This window comes from Neolamprologus multifasciatus, chromosome 19, assembly GCF_963576455.1.
Source record: "Neolamprologus multifasciatus chromosome 19, fNeoMul1.2, whole genome shotgun sequence".
NCBI classification, from domain to species: domain Eukaryota; kingdom Metazoa; phylum Chordata; class Actinopteri; order Cichliformes; family Cichlidae; genus Neolamprologus; species Neolamprologus multifasciatus.
The window spans coordinates 14802533-14825357 of NC_140457.1; the positions used below are offsets into that span (position 1 = coordinate 14802533).

The 22825-nt window shown below is 41.7% G+C and overlaps 2 protein-coding genes across 3 annotated transcripts; one reads left to right on the plus strand and one right to left on the minus strand.

Moving 5' to 3' along the window:
* The first annotated feature begins 1531 nt into the window (after window positions 1–1531).
* On the plus strand, window positions 1532–6041 carry fam98b (family with sequence similarity 98 member B). Its single transcript, XM_085143199.1, has 8 exons — window positions 1532–1674; window positions 1807–1955; window positions 2058–2180; window positions 2265–2437; window positions 3032–3112; window positions 3200–3316; window positions 3423–3590; window positions 3679–6041. Exons 1-8 carry the CDS (start codon window positions 1637–1639, stop codon window positions 3973–3975), a joined length of 1146 nt encoding a protein of 381 aa, XP_084999325.1. The 5' UTR covers window positions 1532–1636; the 3' UTR covers window positions 3976–6041.
* Window positions 4919–22393, minus strand: ptpn21 (protein tyrosine phosphatase non-receptor type 21). 2 transcript variants are annotated; one of them, XM_085143196.1, is made up of 20 exons: window positions 21889–22393; window positions 20937–21238; window positions 19287–19456; window positions 18832–18929; window positions 17205–17272; window positions 17045–17115; window positions 16027–16114; window positions 15852–15940; window positions 15293–15380; window positions 14982–15061; window positions 14749–14856; window positions 13963–14023; window positions 13533–13614; window positions 11918–13440; window positions 9243–9383; window positions 7910–8125; window positions 7505–7633; window positions 7180–7414; window positions 6898–7058; window positions 4919–6777 (listed from the first exon to the last, which is right to left on the minus strand). In XM_085143196.1, exons 2-20 carry the CDS (start codon window positions 21114–21116, stop codon window positions 6649–6651), a joined length of 3717 nt encoding a protein of 1238 aa, XP_084999322.1. In that variant the 5' UTR covers window positions 21117–21238; window positions 21889–22393; the 3' UTR covers window positions 4919–6648. The 2 variants fall into 2 exon arrangements, with proteins under 2 accessions (XP_084999322.1, XP_084999323.1); XM_085143197.1 differs by lacking the exon at window positions 14749–14856 and having other exon boundaries at window positions 21889–22391.
* Window positions 22394–22825: the final 432 nt, after the last annotated feature.

Below are 22825 nucleotides of genomic sequence, written 5' to 3' on the forward strand. Positions count from 1 at the left end.
TGCAAAGGACGCTGCAGAAAAGACTTTATCAACAGCTGAGAGACCCAATGTGCTAAATTCCTACAAAATTCAGTTATGTTGATAGGATTACGGACTCATCATTATCCTGCAGAATAAGGCTTCCACATCAGGAAAAGCAGTTGTCATAAGTGGTTGTTAGTGGTCTAGAACATTAGGTGGGGGGTAGCATCCACATGGAAGCCAGGACAAAGTTTCCCAGCAGAACATTCCCTAGAGCATCACACTGCCTCCATGATGTTGGCTGCTTCCTTTGGTGCATCCAGTCGTCATCACTTTCCACATACCAGTCGGCTGACAGTTCAGTTCTGACGCTGATGGCCTCATTGTAGATGCTTTCAGGAGTGGAGGATACCCAGCCTGAGAAGTCTGATAGGTCTGGAGTCTGGTTTCACTCCAGTCATTACACTTTCCCTAATTCTGTGGTGATATTCAGTATTGATATTTAGTCCTTGGGCAAAACTTCCTATGCCATGCAAACAGCATTTTTCGATATTGTTGGTTGCATGAATTATTTGGTTCAATGTATCCCTGCATTAACCAAATTATCAGCTGTCTGCCTCATATTATCATAACCTTAACAGACGCTTTATTAGTTCCACCTTTATAGTGCTAGTTAGACCTCTTTTACCTTCAGAACGACCTCAATTTTTCAAGCACACTGTAATTTTGGTCTATATTTACAGGCTACCACAACTTCTTTGCCAACCTGAAAGCTGGCAAAACTCAGCAAAATCCTTCATTTATACTACACCATTTTATTTTTAGGAAGAGGCTGCTCAGCCAGCCTTTGGTTTCAGAAGTAATGATTCAAAAGTGGAAAAATATGTTATTCTACACTTTAAAATAGAGGATTTAAGTGTTCACCTTATATAATTGGATAAATATCCTCAGCTTTAATAATAAACATCAATAAAAGTGACTCAGAAATGCACTCACTGTGAGCACAGCGATGAGACGGCCCTGCAGCAGTCCCACCAGGACGTCGCCCGGGTGGTGTTTGTAGTCAGAGACGCGCGTGTATCCCACATACAGAGGGAACGACACCAGGAAGAACTGGATGGTGGGTCGAACCAGTCTCGTCCATTTCCCCTGCATCCGGGCCTGGACATAGAGCTTTACACGCAAAAGTACAGATTCGAGCTCAACTTAAAGGTTACATGCACATAAAAGAACCAATTTTTGTGAAAAAAAGAAAGTTCAAAGTCCCTTAAATGACCTTTCTCTTCCATTCTGATGCTAAATTTGGTCATAGGTCTAAATGCCTAAATAAGCTGCTGCAATATAATTGGCTGATTAGATGTTAGCATTTGTATTTGTCATCTATTTTCCGACATCAATGCACAAAGTTTATTGTTTTAACTTTAACAATATATACCTCCAATTTTGAAAATAGACACGCTTTACTTACAGTTTTGCTAAAATTGGCGGAACCTAGGCGGAACCAAAGTTGCAGAACGTTGTTCCGAAATTCGCCCGTTTCATTCCGGGTCATTGTCTTGGTCGGACCACAGTGGAGGCGGATATCCACGATAACGGAATGAATGGATGCTAAAGCCCCCTGTGCTGTCATGGTTTTAGTAGATACACGCGCGTGAAACAGCTCGCGGCTTCAGCGATGGAGTGTGACATTTTGGACTCGTTAGAGCAGCTTGGGTAAGCGAAGTCACTGCTAGCATAACTGTTTAGCTTCCACATCCTGCGGCGTGTTTTCAATCAAAATAAATCAGCCAAGACCCCCCTCTAACTCCTAGATGTGTTTGACTTTTGGTGTGTGCTGGTCCGTAGCTATGACGGCCCTCTGCTCGAGGAGAAGGCGCTGCTCAGAGCCGCAGAAGGAGGCCTGCAGTCGCTTGAATATGTAGACCTCTGCAAGTGGCTGTCAGCCAGGTTAAAGCCCCTGTGTGACCTGGAGGAGAGCATCACCTCAGGCCCAGGTGAGCAGCATCCATTCTCACCTTAATCTGATCTAAAAAAACAAACAAAACGGTGTCTAATCTTTGCACTCACATCTGTTTTGTTTGCTCTTCTCCTCCAAGACGATATGGACAGCCTCCAGCTGGAGATGAGTGGTCTGCTGAGGGAGCTGCACTGCCCCTGTGAAGTTTCAGGGATTCTCAAGGGCACTGGGCAGAAAACAAAAGACCATCTCAAGTTTGTCTGTATGTATCATTCTGTGTAATCCACTCTGTGGGCTGTAAACTGTAAGTAAGTAGGAAGATTAGATTTTTGTGTCTGTTTTTCAGTGTTTTTAAGCTCTGAGCTTCAGGCCGCCCAGATTATGAGAAGCAGGCAAGTCTCTGATAAACAAGGCCAGAGTCCAGTGAACCAGGAGCTCACAGCAATCTGTGAAACTCTGAAACTACCTGTGCCAAAGGGACAGGAGGCCGCAGGAGTTTTCTCTCAACTTCAAAATAAGGTGAGGCTGTTTAAACTGCACGTAATTTCAGTTAGGATGAGCAAGAATAAGGCTCAATTTACTGATCAAAATGTATGTATAGTAGTAGCAGTGTGCACAATTCTTTTACGGTAATTGCAAAACGATCAAACAAAAAAGAAAATGAACAAAGATCTGCTCCTCCTTCTTTAACACAAGGCATGATGCAATGTTTTTTTAAAAAAGTATTCTATAAGCTGTAGATAAGAACCCACTCGGACACAGTGAGAACATGCAAACTCCACACAGAAAGGCCTTGGGGAGATGGTGTGGTCGAACCCAGGACCTTCTTGCTGTGAGGCAACTACCGTCCCACCCATTCCAAAATAATCAGATTAACACATAAAAAAAACCTCTTGGCCGTGTAATTTAAATGTGTAGCACTCTCTGCTCATTATTATTAGGTGGCACAGACAGACATCGACACATTTCCTTCATTTTCTTCCTGCATTGCTTCATTAGCTGTAAATACTTGAGATAGCAAGTTAGGAGAAAATTGTTGTGTGTGATACATTAATCATTGTATTTTTACATCACTGTCTCTCTTTGATTGTTTTGTTGTTGTTTGTTTAACAGGTTGAAAACTTGCTTAAAACCCTTCCTGGTGCCTCTGTTGGAAACCCAGTGCTGAAGAAATCACTCAGTAGTGAACAGTGGGTATGTATATGATCGGCTAGTAGCTACACTGTACTGTGTATGTATCTGGTTGTATTGTTGTTACAGGTCTCTTTTTAATGCTTGCAGGAAAAATTACAAAGCATCAACGCAACTCTATCGTCGGAGTACGAATGTCGCCGCAGGATGCTGATCAAACGGCTCGACGTCACTGTTCAGTCATTTGGGTGGTCAGACAGAGCCAAGGTATGTTTACAGTCACACTTCAAACTAACGTCTGCTTGTTTGAAGAATGTTTTGTGGTTATTTGGCGAATAGCGAGAAGCATTTAGATAGTTGTGTTGTGTTTTAGGTGAAGGTGGACAGCATGGCAGGAGCCTACCAGCCTAAGAGACACTCTCTGAGGCCTCAGTCCTTTGTGGACATAGCGGCGCTGCTGGCTGCCAGAGAAGATCTCTGCAATGTGGTGAAGACCAGCAGTGGCTCGAGCAGGGAGAAGACCGCTTGTGCTATCAACAAGGTGCAGGAAACGTTTCCCACAGCCAGAATAGTCGGGGGCTGATTTGGACGTTTTCTTCATAGACGTTCTGTTTAACCTGTCTTTGCAGATCTTGATGGGAAGAGTACCAGATCGAGGAGGACGTCCCTCAGAGATCGAAGCCCCGCCTCCTGAGATGCCCCCCTGGCAGAAAAGACAAGATGGCGGAGGTGGTGGCTGGGGAGGACGCGGCGGTGGTGGTGGGGGACGAGGTCGAGGTGGTGGAGGTGGATGGGGAGGAGGAGGAAGAGGAGGGGGTGGAGGTGGTTGGAGAGGAGGTGGGTGGAATCAAGGAGGACATGGCAGACACGGAGATTACGGAGGACACAGTGGGCATGGAGGGAAGCAAGGACGGTACCAGTATTAGCTTCCACTTATTGTCTTTTGCTGGGTTTTGTTGTTGTTTTTGTTTTCTTGCGACACTAGACGTAGTTTTTCACATGACCTCAACTGTTTGTTTGGTTTTTATGGATGAGAGAACTTTTTAAAAATCTGATGGATGATTGTCAGTATTGGGTGGAAAACCTTAAGCTTTTATCTGTGCTCATCGTCCCCCCCCCCCACTACTGTCATCAGTGTCTTTAAAGTGAAAGTAGCACTCAGTACATGAGTTTTCACTCATACAAAAGTGGCAAACAGAAACACTGTGGCCATAATATTGCAGTTACAGTCCAAATGAAGACTGCATTCTAAACGCTGGCAAAGTGACTGTAAATGATAAATCGAGCTGAGATCCTTTTATATACTGCAAAAACAAAAACACATTCTGCAGCGTTCAGGTGTTAAGTATTTAGTGTTGCAGTAGTTGGACACAGCCTGTATCTTTAACATTGCTCAGCACATATACCATATTCATGCTTCAGAACAAAATGTAACCTTTTGCCTCTTGTGCATATTACTGTAAATATGCACATCTGAAATATTAAGAGGCAGATGGATTGAAGGATTTTTAAAACGATGACTGCATTTTAAATGTGACCTTTATAAATTAATAGCTCCCTATGCTGCATGGACTCTGATGACTGAAACCACTGCTATCTGAATAACCTGATTACAATGAGGACAACTACACTGTAGTTCCATTGATTGATCCTTCAGTATGCCCCTTTAAGCACAGGAGACTGTTTTTATTTTTTCCCCTTCCAGGATCCTGTAATAGTTATTTATATAATGGTGAGAAGCCTTTTCTTGTTGTTTTTAATTAATAAACCTCTTTCAATTCTACAATCATGTTGTATTGCACATGTATAGCACATTTCTACCACAAGGTGGAAGCATGGACTCACATAAATTGAAGCTACAGATGACAGTTTATTTCCAAGTTTTTATTCTTGGCTGAAAATAATTTCTACACTTTTTTTGTTTTTGTCCAATAGCATACCAAGTTCAGTTCAATAGATACAGTTTGTACAACAACCAATATTCATCAAAGCACACTTTTACATTGTGTACATTATGAACAACCTGTACATGGACAAAACGCTTACGCCATATTTTCAGTCTCCAAACTAAGACTCCGTCTTTCTGCCAAAACCAAACAATCAGAAGGAAATTATGGTGCCCCCCCCCTCCCAAAAAGTTCCACTTAATAAATCTCAGCAACATTTCACCCCCTCCTGTTGAGTAACATGTTCCTTTGATGCAAAAAATCCCCCAAACATCAGGTCAGTAAAACTAGTATTACTTTGGCATCCAGAACAATTTTGTTCTGCACAGGGAAAAAAATGGATCTGGATGCAACTCACAGCTGCAGCAGAGCAGCTGAACCCAACTCCGGTTTAATGACTGCACAAGTGTTCATTAACAGTCTGGCAGCCATTTGTGGAAGCAGGAAGTGTATCTACAGAGTGACATTTCTCTATGGAGTCGGGACAAGTGTGGCAGCCAGAATACTGAAACAAGAGATACAACATCCATACAAGTTTGCACTTCAAACCGAGCACCATGGCCAGCAGAGGTGATGCAAAACTCAACACACTGCATGCACTCTTATGGTAACACTGTTGCAACACCACCTCCTCTTTTTTTTAGTTTTATGCCCTTCATTGAAACAAAGACGCTGCTGTCATGATATCAGGGATGAGCTGAATTTATTAATGTTTGCAACCCTCGTGTTTCTGAAGGCATCACTGCACTCCTTCATATTTTACCAAGCTACGGAGGCCTGCCAGCATTACAGCGCAGAAACATAACACTTCATCTTCAGTTTAAGATAAAAACAGACGAATGTATTAAAAAAAAAGATTTTCCAGTTTTACTCTAAACCCAGCATTTATTTTTGCTTTTTAAACCCATGCAGCAAATTTCTACTTTGATCAGTCCAGTGCGTGCTTTCTTTTTTTTTCATCACTTCCCACGCCTCTTTCAGCAGGTTTATTGGTTCAGTAAACAAATGTTGGGCAGGTATGGCGTCTTTAAAAAAAAAAAAAAGAACTATTAATAATACAGATGACTACACTAAATCACACAGCCATATCTGTGTTTATTGCATGAATTGGCATCCTTCCGTCTGCACCAGCAGAGGTCACTAAATAAAGTTTAAATCCATGGATTTCATATCAAACACATTTTCCAAGCTTTTCCAAACTTAAAAAAAATAAATCCTTCATTATCGGAATTAATAAAGCAACAGCAATTCAAAACATACTGACAATAAAAGTGTTCTTAGGCAAGTTAAAAATCAACCAATGATTTTTGATAGATATCTAAAAGAATTTTTTAATGCAGCTTAATATTGGTTCTTTATGTACAGCATGGTACTCTGAAAGTGCTGGGCTTTATAAAGTAGCCAATATATGTAAGAAATAATATATAATACTGTTTAGAGACAGGTCACAAGTCTTTGTGCCCCTTCATGTGGCACAGCGTCTTGCACATCTCAACAATCGGCACCTCCCGGCTTGCCGGCTCTAATACACGGCCAGAACAGAATGTAAGCAGCCACCTTTCAGAACAGATTCAAACATCTGCATCACTGCACTGCAGTTTGGCACAACTGTGGAGCAACATCCACTGCAATCATCTGTGCTGATGCCCGTGGTCAGATCAGCCGGGAGTTGCGGAGGTACTGGATGAGGACCCTGTACACGAAGGTGTACTGGGACAAGGTCTGAACCATCAGCATCCTCTGATTGCGTAGCGCCAACAGGTGCTTGGGAACATCCAATGGCTGAAAGAGAAAATATTCATTTTTGATAATACAAAGATAATACACACAACCCCCCCCCAAAAAATCACTTAAAAAACAAAACAAACAAAAAAAAACCCTTCATTAGGGTAAGAAAATTACCTCATTGTGCTCTAGACACGCTATCATGATCTCAGACAGGATGACAACTCCAGTCCGACCCACTCCTGCGCTGCAGTGCACCAGCACAGGCTGGTTGGAGTTCTTTGGGTCACTGATGCTATTCGTGTGTCTTCTCACAGACTGGATCTCCTCCAAGTAGGCTGGAGAAAGATGAGAACGCAAACTTTATATTTAACTACATTTCTGGAAACCTGAATGTAGCAGAGGTTATTAGGCTCAAAAGGTAAAGATCTGATTATAAACTGATACTGATCCACTCACTGAGGAAGCCTTTGAAGTCCTCGGGACAGCCGTGGTCAGGCCAGTCTGTATACTGCAGGTGCCAGACAGTCCTCTCTTGTTGCGTCAGGAGGTGTTTGATCTTTAGCCCAGTGGTGGCGTAGCAGCCGGACTCTGTGCGGAACCGCGTGGTGATCTTGAAGCGCCCGTACGTCACTGTGTTGTGCCGGGAGCCAAGTCGGGGCCAGTATCTAAAGCTCTTTTCTCGACCGCTCTCCTGAACGAAGGAGATGATGCACATATGTCAGTGCACATAGAGACAGGGAGGGAAAAAAATATGAAGGGGTTTAAAATTAAATCAACGTACCTCTTCGGCAGTGACCATGGCAATGATGGAGACACCCTGTTCCCACACCATCTGCCAGAAATCCTGACACGTGTGCGACATGGGACCCTGCGAGGCAATGTAATTCCACTCCTGCCCACCTACTGTCATCTAATGAGAAATAAGACATAAGGAGCATTCTCAGTCATTTCTTTTAAAAAGGGAGAGCCAGTGCAGCAGAAAATATTATTCATCTATGGAAGATGTTATGTTGTCATGCCTGAAATTCCAGAAAGAGGAAGTAAAGGTGACTAACACGCCGCCTTACCACAAACCATTAAGCACAACTGAAATTTAAGAGTCGCAGAAGTCTGAGGGAGTATTTGCACAGTATTTCTAGTTATCTGGTTTGCAAATGTATGTACATACATCCCCAAAACAACTTACTCTAATGTGTGATGCATTGATGTAGCCCGTGTTGTTCTCTTTAGTGGGAACCAGCTCCACTCGGGTATCGTCATAAGGCAGGACGTCTTGGAAGCGGTTTCTGTCTCCGCTTTCTGGCAGCTGGGCGATCGTGTACTCCCCTCTTGGACGTTTTAGGATGCTCTCGTACTCCTTCAACACTTCACCCTTCTCCATGTGCTGCTCCAACACTTTGCACTGACAAATGCAAATGGAAAATATGTCACTGTCATGGACAATGCTGTCAAAGAAGATATTTTGCACGGAAGTGAAAATATATCAGATGCTTAAACTGAGAAAATGCATTATTTTAACAAACAGGTCACAACAATGACTGTAAAATCAATACTGGATGTCTAATCTGTGGTTACACTCAGGTGGTGCTGCATAGGCTCAGGAACACATCCAGAAATTAGTGCCTGAACAGAGTTCACCGTGTCTCCCACAAATTCAAAGAAGTGATGTGTAATCATAATCCACAACCATCACTGTCTGTTCTGGGACAAAGCTCATTTTCACAGACTAATTGAAAATGCAAAGTCTGTTTTTCACATCATATCCTCCAGACTAAGGAGGAAAGAGGCCATCATGCTTGTTATTAGCACTCAGTTCAAAAGTCTGCATCTCTGATGACAAGTAGCTGCATTAGTGCCTATAAAAATGGCATCTTGAATATTTCTAGAAAGCCAGCATAAATGCTGAAAGGCATATGCATACTGCATCTTTTACAGTAGCCTGGCTTTGTGGTAGAAGGAGCTGATCTAGCCTGCCTGTAGTCCAGATATTTCACCAACTAAAAAACATCTGACATCACGGCATCAATGAAAAATATGACAGAGAAGACCTGTTCAGCAGCTAGAAGATAAAAGACAACATTCGTCTCCCAAAAGTCCAGCAGCTGGTCTCCTCAGTTCTTCAGACACTTACAGACTGTTTTTGAAGAAGAGGAGATGCTAAACAGTAGTAAAAATGACCCTGTCCCTGCCTTTTTGACTCACATTGCTGCCATCAAATTCAAAACATTTTATTTTTCTCATTTGATGTTTTCTATGTTCCATTGTGAATCAAATATGGGTTTATGGGATATGCAAATCATTCTGCATTTATTTAGTGTCCCAACTTTTTAGGTTTACTTTCACTATTAGCACAACAACCATAAAGATTAGCAATCCTTACAAGTTCAGTTGTGTTTCAAAGCTCTGAACAAAAACACATACCCTCCATAAAAAGTCCTCCAAGAGTCTAAACGAAGTTCAAACACATCCCATTCACACAGAAAATCACTCGCGAATTCAAACATTTTTAGATGCCATACCCTTTCATCATTCGAGGCTCGTTCAGGCTCATCCTTAATCTCGCTGTGGACTGGCTGCCTGGATATGGACAGGCCATTGAGGTGGGCAACTTTCAGAGGGCCCATCTTCTTCACTTCTGACTTGGCTCCTTTTTTCATGCCCTACAAAGACGTTAAAGTGGTGACAGAGAAGAAGTGAGAATGACAGTGAACCCCAGAGAACAGACGGACAAGAGGCGGGGACAACGCAGCCTCGCTGGGCGTTTCTAGAGGAATGTCACCTATCTGGTTTACCAAGGTAGACCGACCGCATTCTTTTCAAATACGTTTGCGTCATTACTTGCTGGCCACTGAAACTTCTAATTCTTTCAGGATGTGCACTCATGTGATGTTGATGTGGGGCAGAGGCATCAGGTTACAGAGAAAGCAGTTTTTGTTTTCTGACATTAACAGTGCAGCAACCGGCCAAGACAGAAACAGACTTAGGCTTGTACTACTGGCAATCACACTGATGATTCAAGAAAGAAAATCTTGTATGTTTTTCCCTTATTGGTGATTATTGACAGGTGACTGCGTCTTCACTGTCATTACAGTCTTACATTACAGTCTGCTGCAACTGCACGACTCCAAACCACTTTGCTTTCGAATGTATTCACCATAAATACATAGTGCGCTTAGCGACAGTAACAAGTCATTAGGTATACAGTAAAACCAGTTTTATGTGTAGGTAATTATTACAGGAACACCAACACAGGAAAAAAACCCAAAAGACAACCCTCGTCTCAGACAAACCAAGCTAGTGTTTTCTTGCTAGTAATTTGTACATCATTGTGAAATTATGACAATGTTGTTAAAAATGAAGCAATACACAACAAAATTAAATGTCTAAAATAAATAACAAATAAACCTAAAATAACTGCATATTGTAGAAAATGATATTACCATGTCTTTGTCGATCATTACATGGGTCTAGGAGCTATTTAAATACCATGCAAGTATCAAAACACTTGATACACAGAAATGCACACAGCCCATATTCAGGAACTTTGCCTGTAAACATGCCATCAGGGCTTATATAAGGCTGTGTGTCACAGCTATACAATTATGGCTATCCAGACACACCTTCCAACCTCAGGCAGCAGCCTTGCAGCCTGCCATTATTATCTTCTTGCAAAAGATGCTTCTGTGAGCTCTAAAATGTCTGAGCTATGAGCAAATGCTCTGTTCTTTGTTGTAAGTGCGAACACAAGTATCTTTATGCGATTCTGCCATCTGAGGCACTGAAGACCCAGCAGATTACTTTGATTTTTTGAGGGCAATGTCACCACAACAACAGTGAAATACTTGTGGCTAACATTACATTAGCTCCAATTGTACTCCCACAGGCCAGAGCTATGTCGTAATTATAACCCTGGGGGATAATCAGAAATTGTGGAAACTTTAAAACCGATCTGAATCCAATAAACAAGGACTGGGTTGGGTCACTGGTTTTCATGTCGCCTTTCGTGCTTCAGAACAAGCCAAACTCAGCTGGCTTGTTTTCCCCTCGGCCCTTTAGATGTTTGTTTCTCTCCTGCTCTGTGCTCCTATTTGCTGTGTTTTAATGCAGTTGAGTTCCCAAAAAAACTATGGGAAGAGTATAAAATGGGGACACAAACACAGCCCATTAGCTGGGATCTGTTTAATTTTTAAACCAGCCACCTCTTACAAGCTATTTCCCAAGCCGTTTCTCTGCATTAAATTTATTTATTTTTTTATAACTCTCTTGTTTGCTGACAAAATCAACATTTGGGTTAGTTCCAAACAACTACTGTAATTAGGGCTCTGTTTAAAAAAAAAAGTTAGAATGTTTAATTCACGTCTTTTCTATCAATCAGGTCATATACATGTGCTGTACTCCCATTGGCCGCTCCTTTTGCTGAAAGATATGTGGCTTCAGCTTCAATACTTTTAAAGCTATAGGCACCAAAAGAGCTAATTTGTAGCGAGGTGGAGTGAGAAGAAAATTGGTCTGAAACAATGACCAAAAAAAGAAAAGCCCAGCAAGAGTGCTTTTCCAACTTTTTTATTAAAGCACTACCGTGCTATGCTACTACTGTAAAGAAATACATTGATGTATTATAGTTAATGTAGGTCCATTCATCCATCCCTCTCACCAGCCACCGCCACCAGCTAATGTGAGGGAGTAGCGAGACGTTCCCAAGCCAGCTGAGAGATGTAATTTCTCCAGACTGATTCTCATTCCTGCCACTTTATGCTCGGCTCCATTGTGACCTGGAGGCCACCACCTGATGAAGTCAGTGGGACCATATCAGCTGCCAAATGCAGAGGTGAAATCCTGAGGCCATCAAAGTGGAAGCTTTCTGCCACTTGGCTAAACCTAGAAGTTCTGTATAAAAATTATAAACAGAATCTGTGACCAGGGCAGCCCTGGCGGAGTCCTACATGCATTGAGAACGAGTCTGACTTATTTGCTGGCTCCAAGCTCCTGCAACAGTTATAGGCTTGTAGTAACAGGGCAGTCAGTCCATACTCATGACGCATCCCCACAGGATACTACAAAAGTCTCCAAGTCCACAAAACACATGTGGACTGTTTGGGAGAACTCCCAGTTAAAAAAAAATCAAAATCAAAAAAGAAACAGCATATTATTAAAATACTCTGAACAACGAGGGAAATTTGGAAACAAGACTCACCACGGGAGGTAAACCTTCTACTGCTTTCTTCCCAGGAGGAACATCAGACACAGGCCTCTTCTTGAAGTCTTTCTTGGGCCTCGGCTTCTCCTGACCACTCAAGTCTCCCTCTGAAACCGAAGGCATAATCCTGGGCTGCTGTAACTCTGATACTAGGTACAGTGGCTCACGTTCATGGATCAGGGTATGAACCTTATAGGTTAAGGTGCTGGTTATAGAGGGGTCAAGAGAGGAGCCTATGGGATATGCAGGAGGAGGCTCTGTCGGAGTCTGCTGCTGCTGAGGTGTCAGGGAAGAGAGAGATGTCAGACTGTGATGCTGCTGTGGCGGCTGCTCGGGAACGAATGCCTCCTGAGAAAGTGGTGTGTGACGTCCACTGTCATCCTCAAAGTCCTCTTCTTCTCCGCTACTGTGAACTAGCATGGTGGCATCTGAAAGGGACTTTTTATGTCCGTACTGCACATCTTCCTTAATGTCTTCAATGTCTTCAGGATTTTTTTGTTCCAAAAACACATTGAGCTGGGATCCCTGAGAGCGCCCGCCATGCAGCACTGGAGGAGGTGTGGCCATTTCAGCTGCTGAAGACGACGCCGTGTGCTCTTTGACCCTCATCCCCTCAAAACTTTGCGCCAACCCAGCAATCTCAATGGAGTTACGTTTCTGAGCATGGTACTGCTGCCTTTGTGGAGGGCCGCTGTAAAGAGGCTCTGAGACCTCTTGCAAAGAGTGTGCAACGGGCAGGCTGTCCTCCTGAAAGGTCTGGACTGAGTGGTGCACACGCCTTGTTATAATCAGGTCTGGATTGCTGCTGCTGACGTACAGGTGACGTGACAGATCAGGTGTGCTGTTAGCTGGTCTAGGATGAGCGTATGGGTAAGGTGGAGGTGATCGGTACACGTGTGTCTTCATGATGTTGGGGGCTGGATACTCTTGTGCCTGTTGTAACTGGACATTTGTGAGCTCTGGGACACTTACTGCCCCCACCACAGATCGCCTCTCTGTAGGGTAGGGGTATGGAGAAGGGCTGTGGAAGCTGGAGCCCAAATGCAAGGGATAGTGGTGGTGCTGAGCTGCCCCGCCATGCTCCCCCCTGATTTCTGGCTGGCTGTAAACTAGAGGGTCTGGCCTACTGTAGGCATAGGAGTTTCCAATATTTAGGTTCCTCATAGAGTGGCTTTGCCTGTGCTCTTGAGACAAAACCATTCCTCCCCCTGCACCTCGGCTCTTCTGACGCATCACTGTCTCATAATCGGGAGTGGCACGGTAGGAAGGTGGGATGAGAGCGCTGTGCCGGTGAGAGGGGACGTAGTCTGGTCTGGTTATGTCGCTTGTAATAGAGGGGTTGGAGGACATGGGTGAAGGCTGAAGGTAGTGCTGGGGATTGGTTAGGGAACTGGTACTGTGGGCACTGTACACGCTGCCATTACGTAAACGTCCTCCACTACTGTATTCTAGAGGAGAGCAGTCCAGGCTGGTCTGAGAGTGGTAGTAGAAACCGTTCTGACTGTTCATGTACAGGTTGTCTATGAGCAAGTGAGAAAATCCCATTATAACTATAGAACAGTTTAAGCATTTAGACTTAACCAAAACAAAAAAGACAAGAAGAAGAGTTTACCCTGTGATGACGTGTAAGGCTCTGTGAAATGGCCATTGTAGTGCATTTGTGGAGGGGGCATCATGTAGGTCTGTGGCTTTGGCTGGAAATCAAAAAAGAAAAAAAGAAAGAAAGGGATTTAATCAGTGCTAATATGAGCCAAACGCTGCCAAGGAGCAAAGAATCAAACACTGCTTCTAAACAATGATTATTCATTATAACAATACCCACTAGAAAGAGTGCAAAAATTTGTCAACTTTTCAATTAAAAACAAATGCAGAATTATTTTTCTTAAGGATGCGTTTCAAAATAAACTACTGTTTTACAAGACCATTATGTTGTAAGCTGTATGCATCCCCCTCCCATTAAATACATTTTCTTTGTTTGTTTTTTAATAAAGCAAAGATGCAACTTTTTAAATCTGTGTGTTTTAAGTGAGTGTGGGCATTACCAGAGATACCCTGGTAGAGGATCTCCGTCTGACTGGGTTGACAACTGTGGGCTGGGGTTGTCTAGCAGAGGAAAAAAAACCCAAAACAAAACGTGAGTCAGCAAAGATGAACTTACGCACTACTGCTATTACAAAAAAGTGTTTTGCAATACTTGATGTTGTTCTTGGACACTGATATGGCACACCTGGAAAGGTGCAGACCAGGTTAAGTCCATAAAACATGTTGTGCTATTCTTCTCCAGCACACCAGTGTACATGCTTGATGAGTCATGTTTTCATTCGCTTTTCATTTACCAATTGTTAAAGATAGTTTAGCAGAAGTTAGATTTTCTCTTAACAACATAACGCACTGCCCGAATAAAATGCAGTCTAACCTTGTTTTAGACTTGAAAATATGCAACACAGAAGTGAAAGAACGTGACTAAGCTCTTCGTCTCATGAAAGTATCTGACTCATTACTCAACACGTATAGAGTTCTGACACTCTTAACAGTCCCTTGATTCAACCCAACGCAGTTCAGTTACATTACTTTTAGATTCACAGATGCTGAAATTCATCTAAAAGTCAAAATGTGCATCCCTGTGTACTGGCTTTAAGTAGTAACTCAAGTCTAAAAATGTATTTCACTTGAATTAAGAATCACTGTGTGGTTCAAAACCCAAGGCCCGTTTCAAATATGCAGGAAGCGTATTTGTGGTGGCACTGTTGGGTAAGCAGCTGAAAGGAATGAATAATGGCACTTGTCTGGCAGGAATACTGTAGGCGTTGGCTGACTGTGTTCCTCACCCCTTATTAGAAGGCAGAGAGGGACGAGAGAGCATTGGAAAACGAGGAAAGGATAGAAAGAGAAGGGACTTCTGGGAGCCCTCAGAAGGCAGGGGGTCACACTCCTCTCTGAAGAGAGAGGAGGAAAGGAGTACAGACATGAGACTACACCAAAGATGACACCCATGCATGAGACAACGATGAACAAAGAGACAGGAGCTTGGGGTAGACGAGTGGAGAGAAAAAACACTCACAGGCTACTCATGTTAATCTTATAAAACTTGAGCCTGGCCAGACACATCCGGCAGACATATTTGGAGGTTTCCATGTCTTCCTACACATGAGAAAGAAAAACAAAAATTAGATGGCTAAACATGTGATACGGACTAGTATTTGCTTAGTTATGGACAAATAAAGGCAATCTTGGGAATGCCAATGTGATTTTATGGCCACACACACACACACACTATGCTAAGGTTAATGATGAAGGCCATCTCCAAATTATCAAAATCCAATAACAGATAGCAATGTCACTAGGGATGGAAAAGACACTGCAGTTACTCACGGTCTGATACTGAACACTCTCTTCTCTGTTGGCTAGCTCCAGGGCAAAGAAAGACCTGTTGTGACTCATGTTGTTAATATCATGCCACCTACACAGCCAATTAAAGCACAGCGGCACAGAGGAAGAAAGGAGGGGGGAAGAAAGGAAAAAACAACAACACATGATGTCATGGTGGTCACAAAACCTCAGGGCGTTTTTACAGACATGGCTGCTTTAAAAACATGCATATGTGGGAGTCAATCAAAAGCCATCTAGAACTCATACTGGTACATAGCTAAATACTTTAATGTTCACATACTCACAAAACTGACAGATAACATTCCCAAACATCCTTATCAGCTATCACAGTCTACTTGACCCACTACGTCCTGAGCCATATTCAAGGCTGGAGAACATTAAGGAGACAACCTTAACCAAGAATAGCTTGTAAGTAAGCTGTGCCACAAAACTCGGTCTTCCAGATTGAGTTGTGTCCGTCAGACCTTTTTCCCCCCATTCTTAGAAGTAAATCAGATTTAAGTTCTTTAGGTATAACTGCAATCATTTTCCCTAGGCTCACCTGTATAAAACAAGCGGACGCTCGCTTTTGTGCTTGACAAAGATGCCGTCAAGGCAGGAACCCAGGGTAACATCTGCACCTGTATTGTCCTGTTATGACCAAAGGAGAATTTTGTAAGCCAGTGTCATACTTGTTAAAGGATCCAGTGATGATCCAGTGGCTTTCACAGACCTACCTTGGCTTGAAAGGTTTCTTGGCCATAGCCTTCCATTTTCTCAACCTCCTGCATGTACAACATCTCTGCCTCTGGAACTGGCAAACCCCTGAAAAGATTTTTAAAAAATATCAAGAAAATGATAACAGTACTGTGACTCATATAAACATATTAATCAGAAGAGATGTGTATTAATCGAAACAGACTTTATATGTATTTGCTTGTGCATTTGCTCCAATTCTGTGTGACGGTTGGGTTGGAGCCAATCCCAGCTGTCATGAAGCATGAGGCCAGGCACACTCTGGACACACACGGAGACTGATGACCATTCACGCTTAAGTTAATCTAACCTGTACATCTTTAGACTGTGGGAGGAAGCCATTGTACCCACAGGTATAGGAAGAACATGCAAACATGCCACCCAGTGGATTCAAACTCAGGATCTTCTTGCCATCTGGCGACAGTGCCCAACCTCTCACCTCCGTACCACTACTAAAAGGTCTTTTTCTCCTAACAACAGCTTTGTTGTTAGGAGAAACAACAAAGCTGTTGTTAGGAGTTGTCAGGTTTGTATCTCAGATAAATGCCATTTAGCCCCTTATTGTGCATCCTCAGTCAGATGTTCAGGGAACCCCAGTTTGTAAAATAGTCAAGGATCAACAGAAAGGCTTCGAGTGTAAAACAGTTTGTCATCCTCTGAAACTTTCATCACCTCACGTTTCCTAGGAGATACTAAAAAGTTAATGACATTAAAAATAGAAGTGACACAGCTTCATTAATAATTTGTTTACTTATTTTTTTTAATCTCATGAGGTAAAGATAGTCAGTAAGATCTGATGAATGACAGTTTGTTAAATTAATTGTGTTTACGGTTGTTACAAATGTGTTATTTGCCTTAAACATTTACATTATACATTCCACTCCGAATAGAGACGACCAAGAACCAAAAGCCACAATCTCCGAACAGACCAAATCAGAGCCAGTGTGTTTTCTCTGCTAGCCATTTGTGTGACCGGGTAGACTGTGAAATCTGGCTTACTTGAAGGACTGATAAAGAAGAGCCACTTTCTGAATGGCCTCTTCCAGCACTCGCTCATCCTGAATCCAGTCCTGCAAAGACATAGCGAGAGAAACATGTTCGATCCAATCCACACAAAAGAACATCTGAATTTAATGGAGAACAAGTGGAGAATGCTTACAATGGGGAACAGTTCAAACTTCTGAAGGAATTCCTGGGAATCATATCGATTAAAGTCTCCAAAGTCAGCTGTGGGCAAGAAGAAACAATAGAGCATAAAGTACAGACATTTGTAGCAAAGCAGACTCCAAGGCTCTCTTAATAAATCCTATGTCTATTTCTGCTTGCAGTACAATTCAAAATAGACATTCAGGACTTGCAGAACGGTGTAATGCCTTCTGGAAAGCTGTCGTGTATGATGACATGATGGACTAAATTTAGAAGGGGAGATGTTCGTTTGTTAGCCCGCCAGCGTCTGATAACGTAGAGGTCCTAAACTGTTACAGCCTCAGGCTTCCTTCTGGCAACATTAACAGCTTTTCTTTTTTTTCCCCAGACATCAGCTGTGCTTAAAGGCTACAACTGTCCTCCATTCCCAACTCTGCTGCACGTTACACAAAACAGGAGCAACACAGCTTTACTCGCGGCACACTGCACAAGTTTTCATTGCAAACAAAGCACCGACTAAATATGAAGGGCAACTGCAAGAAGATTCAGTGTTCTTTTCTAAACATTGAATGTTAGTCAGGCATTTGAATATGGCTGCAGCAGTAAGTGATCTCAGGAGCACAGCTATGCTGTAACACCCAGGCAAGTAAGCTGCAGCGCCTGATATAACTTTGCCAGCACTGTCTGAGATTCTTCCAGCTGAGCGAACGTTACCGGAGCTCAAACTCAAGCAAAGAGTGTTCAAATTCACTCACTGTTGATCAGTTTTATAGATCTGTTTAGGATGTAGAGTTTGTCTTCAGTGCTGATATATATATATATATATATATATATATATATATATATAACAAAAATTGTAAAAATGTTCTTATAATCTATCCGTTAAACAGCTAAACAGAGGTTTCTGACAAACTACTGTGAGGAGCAAACCTCTAAAACAAGATGTTGAGATTTTAAAAAAAAGTACCATTAATCCCAACAATTTGTATGCAACTTGATTTCAATTTTTTTAGCTGTGCTTTAGGAGGAAAACTAGACTTCTATTCAGAAATAATTGATGAAAACTCATTTCCAGTACAACTCCTGCAATCTCTTTGCCTGAGACTTGAGACCCCTTTATATTCACAGCGCTCGTTTTGTTTCTCGCAAAAATAACGTCGCAACAGCTTAAGGCGGACGATTTATACCAAAGCTGAAGGCGCAAGTACTCACTGCAGTATTCTCCTGAACAATAGGTGACAAAATCTCTGCATCAGCACCGGTACAGGAGGAGCAGTCCTAGAATGGTTCATGTTTTTCTGTCCTCTTGCTTTTTTTTTTTCTGGTACAGGAGCAGTCCTGTACCAGTGCTGATGCAGTAACTTATATGCTTCTGTAATGACACATCCATCATTAAACTGGTAGTGAAAACTGACATGAACACATACTCATGTCTTCTTTCTGGCTGCAGTATCAGCAGCACTGTAGCAGGTCAAAAACAAAAACTGCAATGTGCACAACTGAAACAACACAGAGCAGCTTGCACCAGAAGATGTGACACCACACTGAACACATTGTGCCATCTGTGAGGGCAAGAAGGAACACAGGACTTACCAAACTACAAATTCTGCCATCAGGCTAGTATAATACATCCACAATACCTTGCACTGCCAGGCTGGCCAAACGTATAGCTTGTTCGAGTGAGCACGATATCCTGCCCTCTAAAACATCTTTCTTCAGTTGCAGGTAATACTGATATCTGTAGAGAGAGGAAGTAACTGTTAGGAGCAGAAGACTGGCAAGCAAAACAAGAACTATCTTCATGTTTCAGATATAACATCGTTAATTACAAAACATCTAGCATACAGCACCAGATAAATTAACACTGAATTTTTAATGGCCAAAAAATAAATAAAACAAAAAAACTGTACAATCAAGTAAGAGTGTTTTAACTACTGTAGCTGATAGTCAGTACAACTTTTTAATACTTGATGTGGCGGCACTAAATTTTGTCTAAAATTCTCTAAGGTCTTTCTTGCCAGTAGTCTTGAGCGACAAACAGTAAAAGAGAAAAAAGGGCAGTGGCTTTGTAAAGACACTTCCTGCCACTGATCACCTTGTGATCTCCTGTTGCAGTTGGGTGACACTGGGTATGTAAAACACGACTCCAAAGTAAACGGTGGGCTCCAGCCCATACTTGTCCAGCTGCTTCTTCAGTGGCTTCTCCAAGTCAATCCATCTCTGCTGGTTCTGCTTGTTGAAGTACCACAGGCTAAAGTATGTTATCTAACAAGCAAAAAAAAAAAAGCAAGAGGACAGATTAAACAGTAACCATTCTAGGGTAAACTGTAATCCAGGCAGGCACATTTAGACTTATATTACATATTAAAGACTAGACCAATAGGTTACCGCTTAAGAGCTCAGTGCCAATGTAAATCTGCACATCTTCTCCCGTTTATAAATATAACACAGACCTTAAAATCCAAAGTTGCAATGTCTGAAATTCTGGCCATGTTGGCGTGATATCAACAAATGTTTAGAAACCGTATTTATGAACACATTTCCATTTGACACTTTCACAGTGTATATGTGGGTCACAGCATAGAACAATGAATGAAGGCAAATGCTTAATGGCAGTACTACTTTATGACGGGGAAATAAATCCAGTAAAACGCGAGTACAATTTGTTCTATTACAATTTGAAGACTGGATAAAAGTCATTTATGAAAACTACTCAATGGAAGGATTGCCATTTTTGTTATAAGCACAGCAAGATAAATTTGCAAAATAATGAAACGCTTATACCATCCCACTTAGGCCAGATTTAGATTAACTAGAAAGGCTAAATTATACAATTACCAATATGAAAACAGAGGAGCTTAAAAACCTATCTATATAGAAATAAGACTAGAGACACGAGGTCTTTCTGTTTTAATTTAACGTCATCAGTGAAATGAAATTTTCTCAAAAAATAGGAACATTAATACGAATTGTCTGGTTCTTTTTATGTAGCTGTTGTGTATCATCTAAAATAAATCTAAAATCGAAGACTTCTCTAGGTTGTGCTGCCCTCTCTATCCGAATAGCCCACAATGAACACTGGTAAGAGAGCAGCTGAAAAAAACAACTAGAAATGTGTTTACTGGCATTTTACACTGGACAATAGCTGCTGTATATGAGTAAGCACTGTGTAAACATTACAAAAATGTGTTTTTATAGCAATACTAAAAAGTTATATTCAAAATACAGGACCTACTAACCCGAATACATCCATGGTTGAAATGCAACAGTGAATTGTGCTTTTTTGTAGTTTAACAGACTGACTAGTTCCCCACATGATTCGCCTAGTAACTCTACTAACATTAAAAAAAGCAAACAATGTGACATAAAGTAAATGAAGGTGGAGGCCTTGCATTAGCATCACTAACCAAACATGCTAAATAAATGCCAGACTTGGACATGAACCTCAGTACATTATCTTTCATGTTTCTCAACGTGAGTTACATATATGTGTATGTAAAGCATTTAACTGGGAAATGATTGAGTCATTACATCTTGGGTAATATTATGGGAAATGACATTATATGAGTAGACAATGACACACTGGTTATCATAGTTTCTGATGTTCTGCTTACTAGTTTCAAGTAAGAATGTGACCAGCAGACAATGGTCACAAAAATACTTTGTTGCTGAGATGGCAGGTCTTAAAGAGTCCATATAAGAGAGAACAATCAGCACTTGTATTGCGTGAAAAACACCTACATACCTCTCTTAACTCGAGTCTCTGGGCTACTGCCTCCAAACATTCCTGTCCAGTGCTCTCCACTGAGAGTGTAAACTCAACAAACTCTCCATTGAGAAGCTGAATCCGTGTGACAAGACAGCTCTTGCTTGAAACAGTATACCTTCGAGTCCTTTTGAGTTTTAAGCCAAACGGCAAGGGCATGTTTCAGGCGTCTTAAACAGTGGAGAGGGGGTCTCCACTCAGGCCAGAGGAAGTATTCTCCTTGATGTCCAGAAAGTTGTGATAATGTAACAAGTCAGGGGGGTCATCATCAGCACACAGGTCTGAAAAGTCAGACGGAAAAATCAATCAGATGAGCATCCAAAACCCATAACCAAAACTAGCTTTAAGAGCGTGGCCTTACTCATCACTAAAGAATATGTTACGATACTTACCCTTAAGACTAGACTTAATGCTTCATTTTGACAGCAATTGGGTCTCGGTAACGTTACAATTCCTCCACCTCTTGAGTTGTTTAACAATCTGGGCACAGCAGAAAGGGCAAATCCTACGGATGTCCCCTCTGACCTGTGCACTTACTGCTAACTATAATGGTCATTTTACTACGCCTATGGCTACAGTATTCACTTTCCGGCGAATAGTCTGATCCAAACACCAACAAGTGCGACCGATTCTATAAGAAGCAGGCACTTCAAAATCATAAACCATGCATCCATTATATTTCAAATTATTGATAGTTACAATTGGACTTTCTTTACTGCTACAATTAAAACGCTTGGTCTACAAATTTGGTATTTTTGGTACTATCTAGCTGCTTTTAAGTCACTTTAAGAAAATCCATTACATTCACTACAACTGGCTTGGAATTAGCGTTTACGCTAGCCCGCTAACTTCCAGCAAATAGACGACACCCTTGGGAAGCTGACGTCGCCCCCGGTAAATATTTTTTGGGGAAAAAAAACATCAACGTTACCGTTAGCCACCAGATGCAACTTGGTAGTCCAACTATTGGTCAGTCCTTAGGGATTCCACCACCAAAGTCAATGGATTGCTGCTTACTGGATAACTATTAGATTAACAGGCAGTTTGTTTGTCTGTAGTTTGTTCTGGATCCAAACTAACAGAGCCCCCATGCCTTTTGGTCCAAGTGTTCACTCCAAGTTCCAAGCGTGTTTCGCTTCCTGGGATTAGAAGAGCAACAAGTGTTTCGGTCTTCATCCGCGGCGCTATTGCTTTGGTGTTTGTTTGATCAGCTTTCAGTTCATTCCTGGACTACATTGAAATCAACACCAACTCAACTAAACATTTATACAAGCTAGCTGGTTAGATGTATTTTCATAAGCAAACTGTTTAAAATCTATTGTAGTTCCTCTGGAGCGGAAGGATACATGCAGGTTTTCAGAGCGATGACATCAGACAGCTGGAATGCCGAGCAGTGAAAATGCCAGAAATGGGACAGCTGTCAGGCACTGCTGGCGAGGACCTGTCTGTTTACTTTTTACATCGACCCATAGCTTAGTCGACAGCTGTAATGGCAAACACACGATATTGCTCAATAAATAGTTTCAAGATTCAAGCATAACGAAATCCCTGACACAGTGCACGAAAATTAAATAACAGATAAATATAAAACGTTTACTGACAGAATAATACACACACACATAATATATATAAATTATGTGTGTGTGTATTATATATATATATATATATATATAAATTATGTGCGTGTTTGTACATTTATTAAGCACCGTAAACACTGGTACGTATTTAAAAGATTTTAAAAAAATAAGAATTTACTTGAGGATGTTGCACATTAGCATTGAAAATGAGTTATTAAAATGAATGTGTATGAGGATGTAGACATGTATAACTGAACAGTAGAATATTGCAGATTACCCGTGAAGTGTACA

Excerpts from the sequence above, each read along its gene's own strand:
- fam98b (XM_085143199.1), top strand. The coding sequence starts at position 1,637 with ATGGAGTGTGACATTTTGGACTCGTTAGAGCAGCTTGG. Across the intron at positions 1,675-1,806 it reads GACTCGTTAGAGCAGCTTGG|CTATGACGGCCCTCTGCTCG; the intron begins GTAAGCGAAGTC and ends GCTGGTCCGTAG. Across the intron at positions 3,591-3,678 it reads CCGCTTGTGCTATCAACAAG|ATCTTGATGGGAAGAGTACC; the intron begins GTGCAGGAAACG and ends CTGTCTTTGCAG.
- ptpn21 (XM_085143196.1), bottom strand. The coding sequence starts at position 21,116 with ATGCCCTTGCCGTTTGGCTTAAAACTCAAAAGGACTCGAAGGTATACT. Across the intron at positions 13,615-13,962 it reads CCTCTACCAGGGTATCTCTG|CCAAAGCCACAGACCTACAT; the intron begins GTAATGCCCACA and ends TTTGATTTCCAG. Across the intron at positions 9,384-11,917 it reads TAGAAGGTTTACCTCCCGTG|GGCATGAAAAAAGGAGCCAA; the intron begins GTGAGTCTTGTT and ends ACGTCTTTGTAG.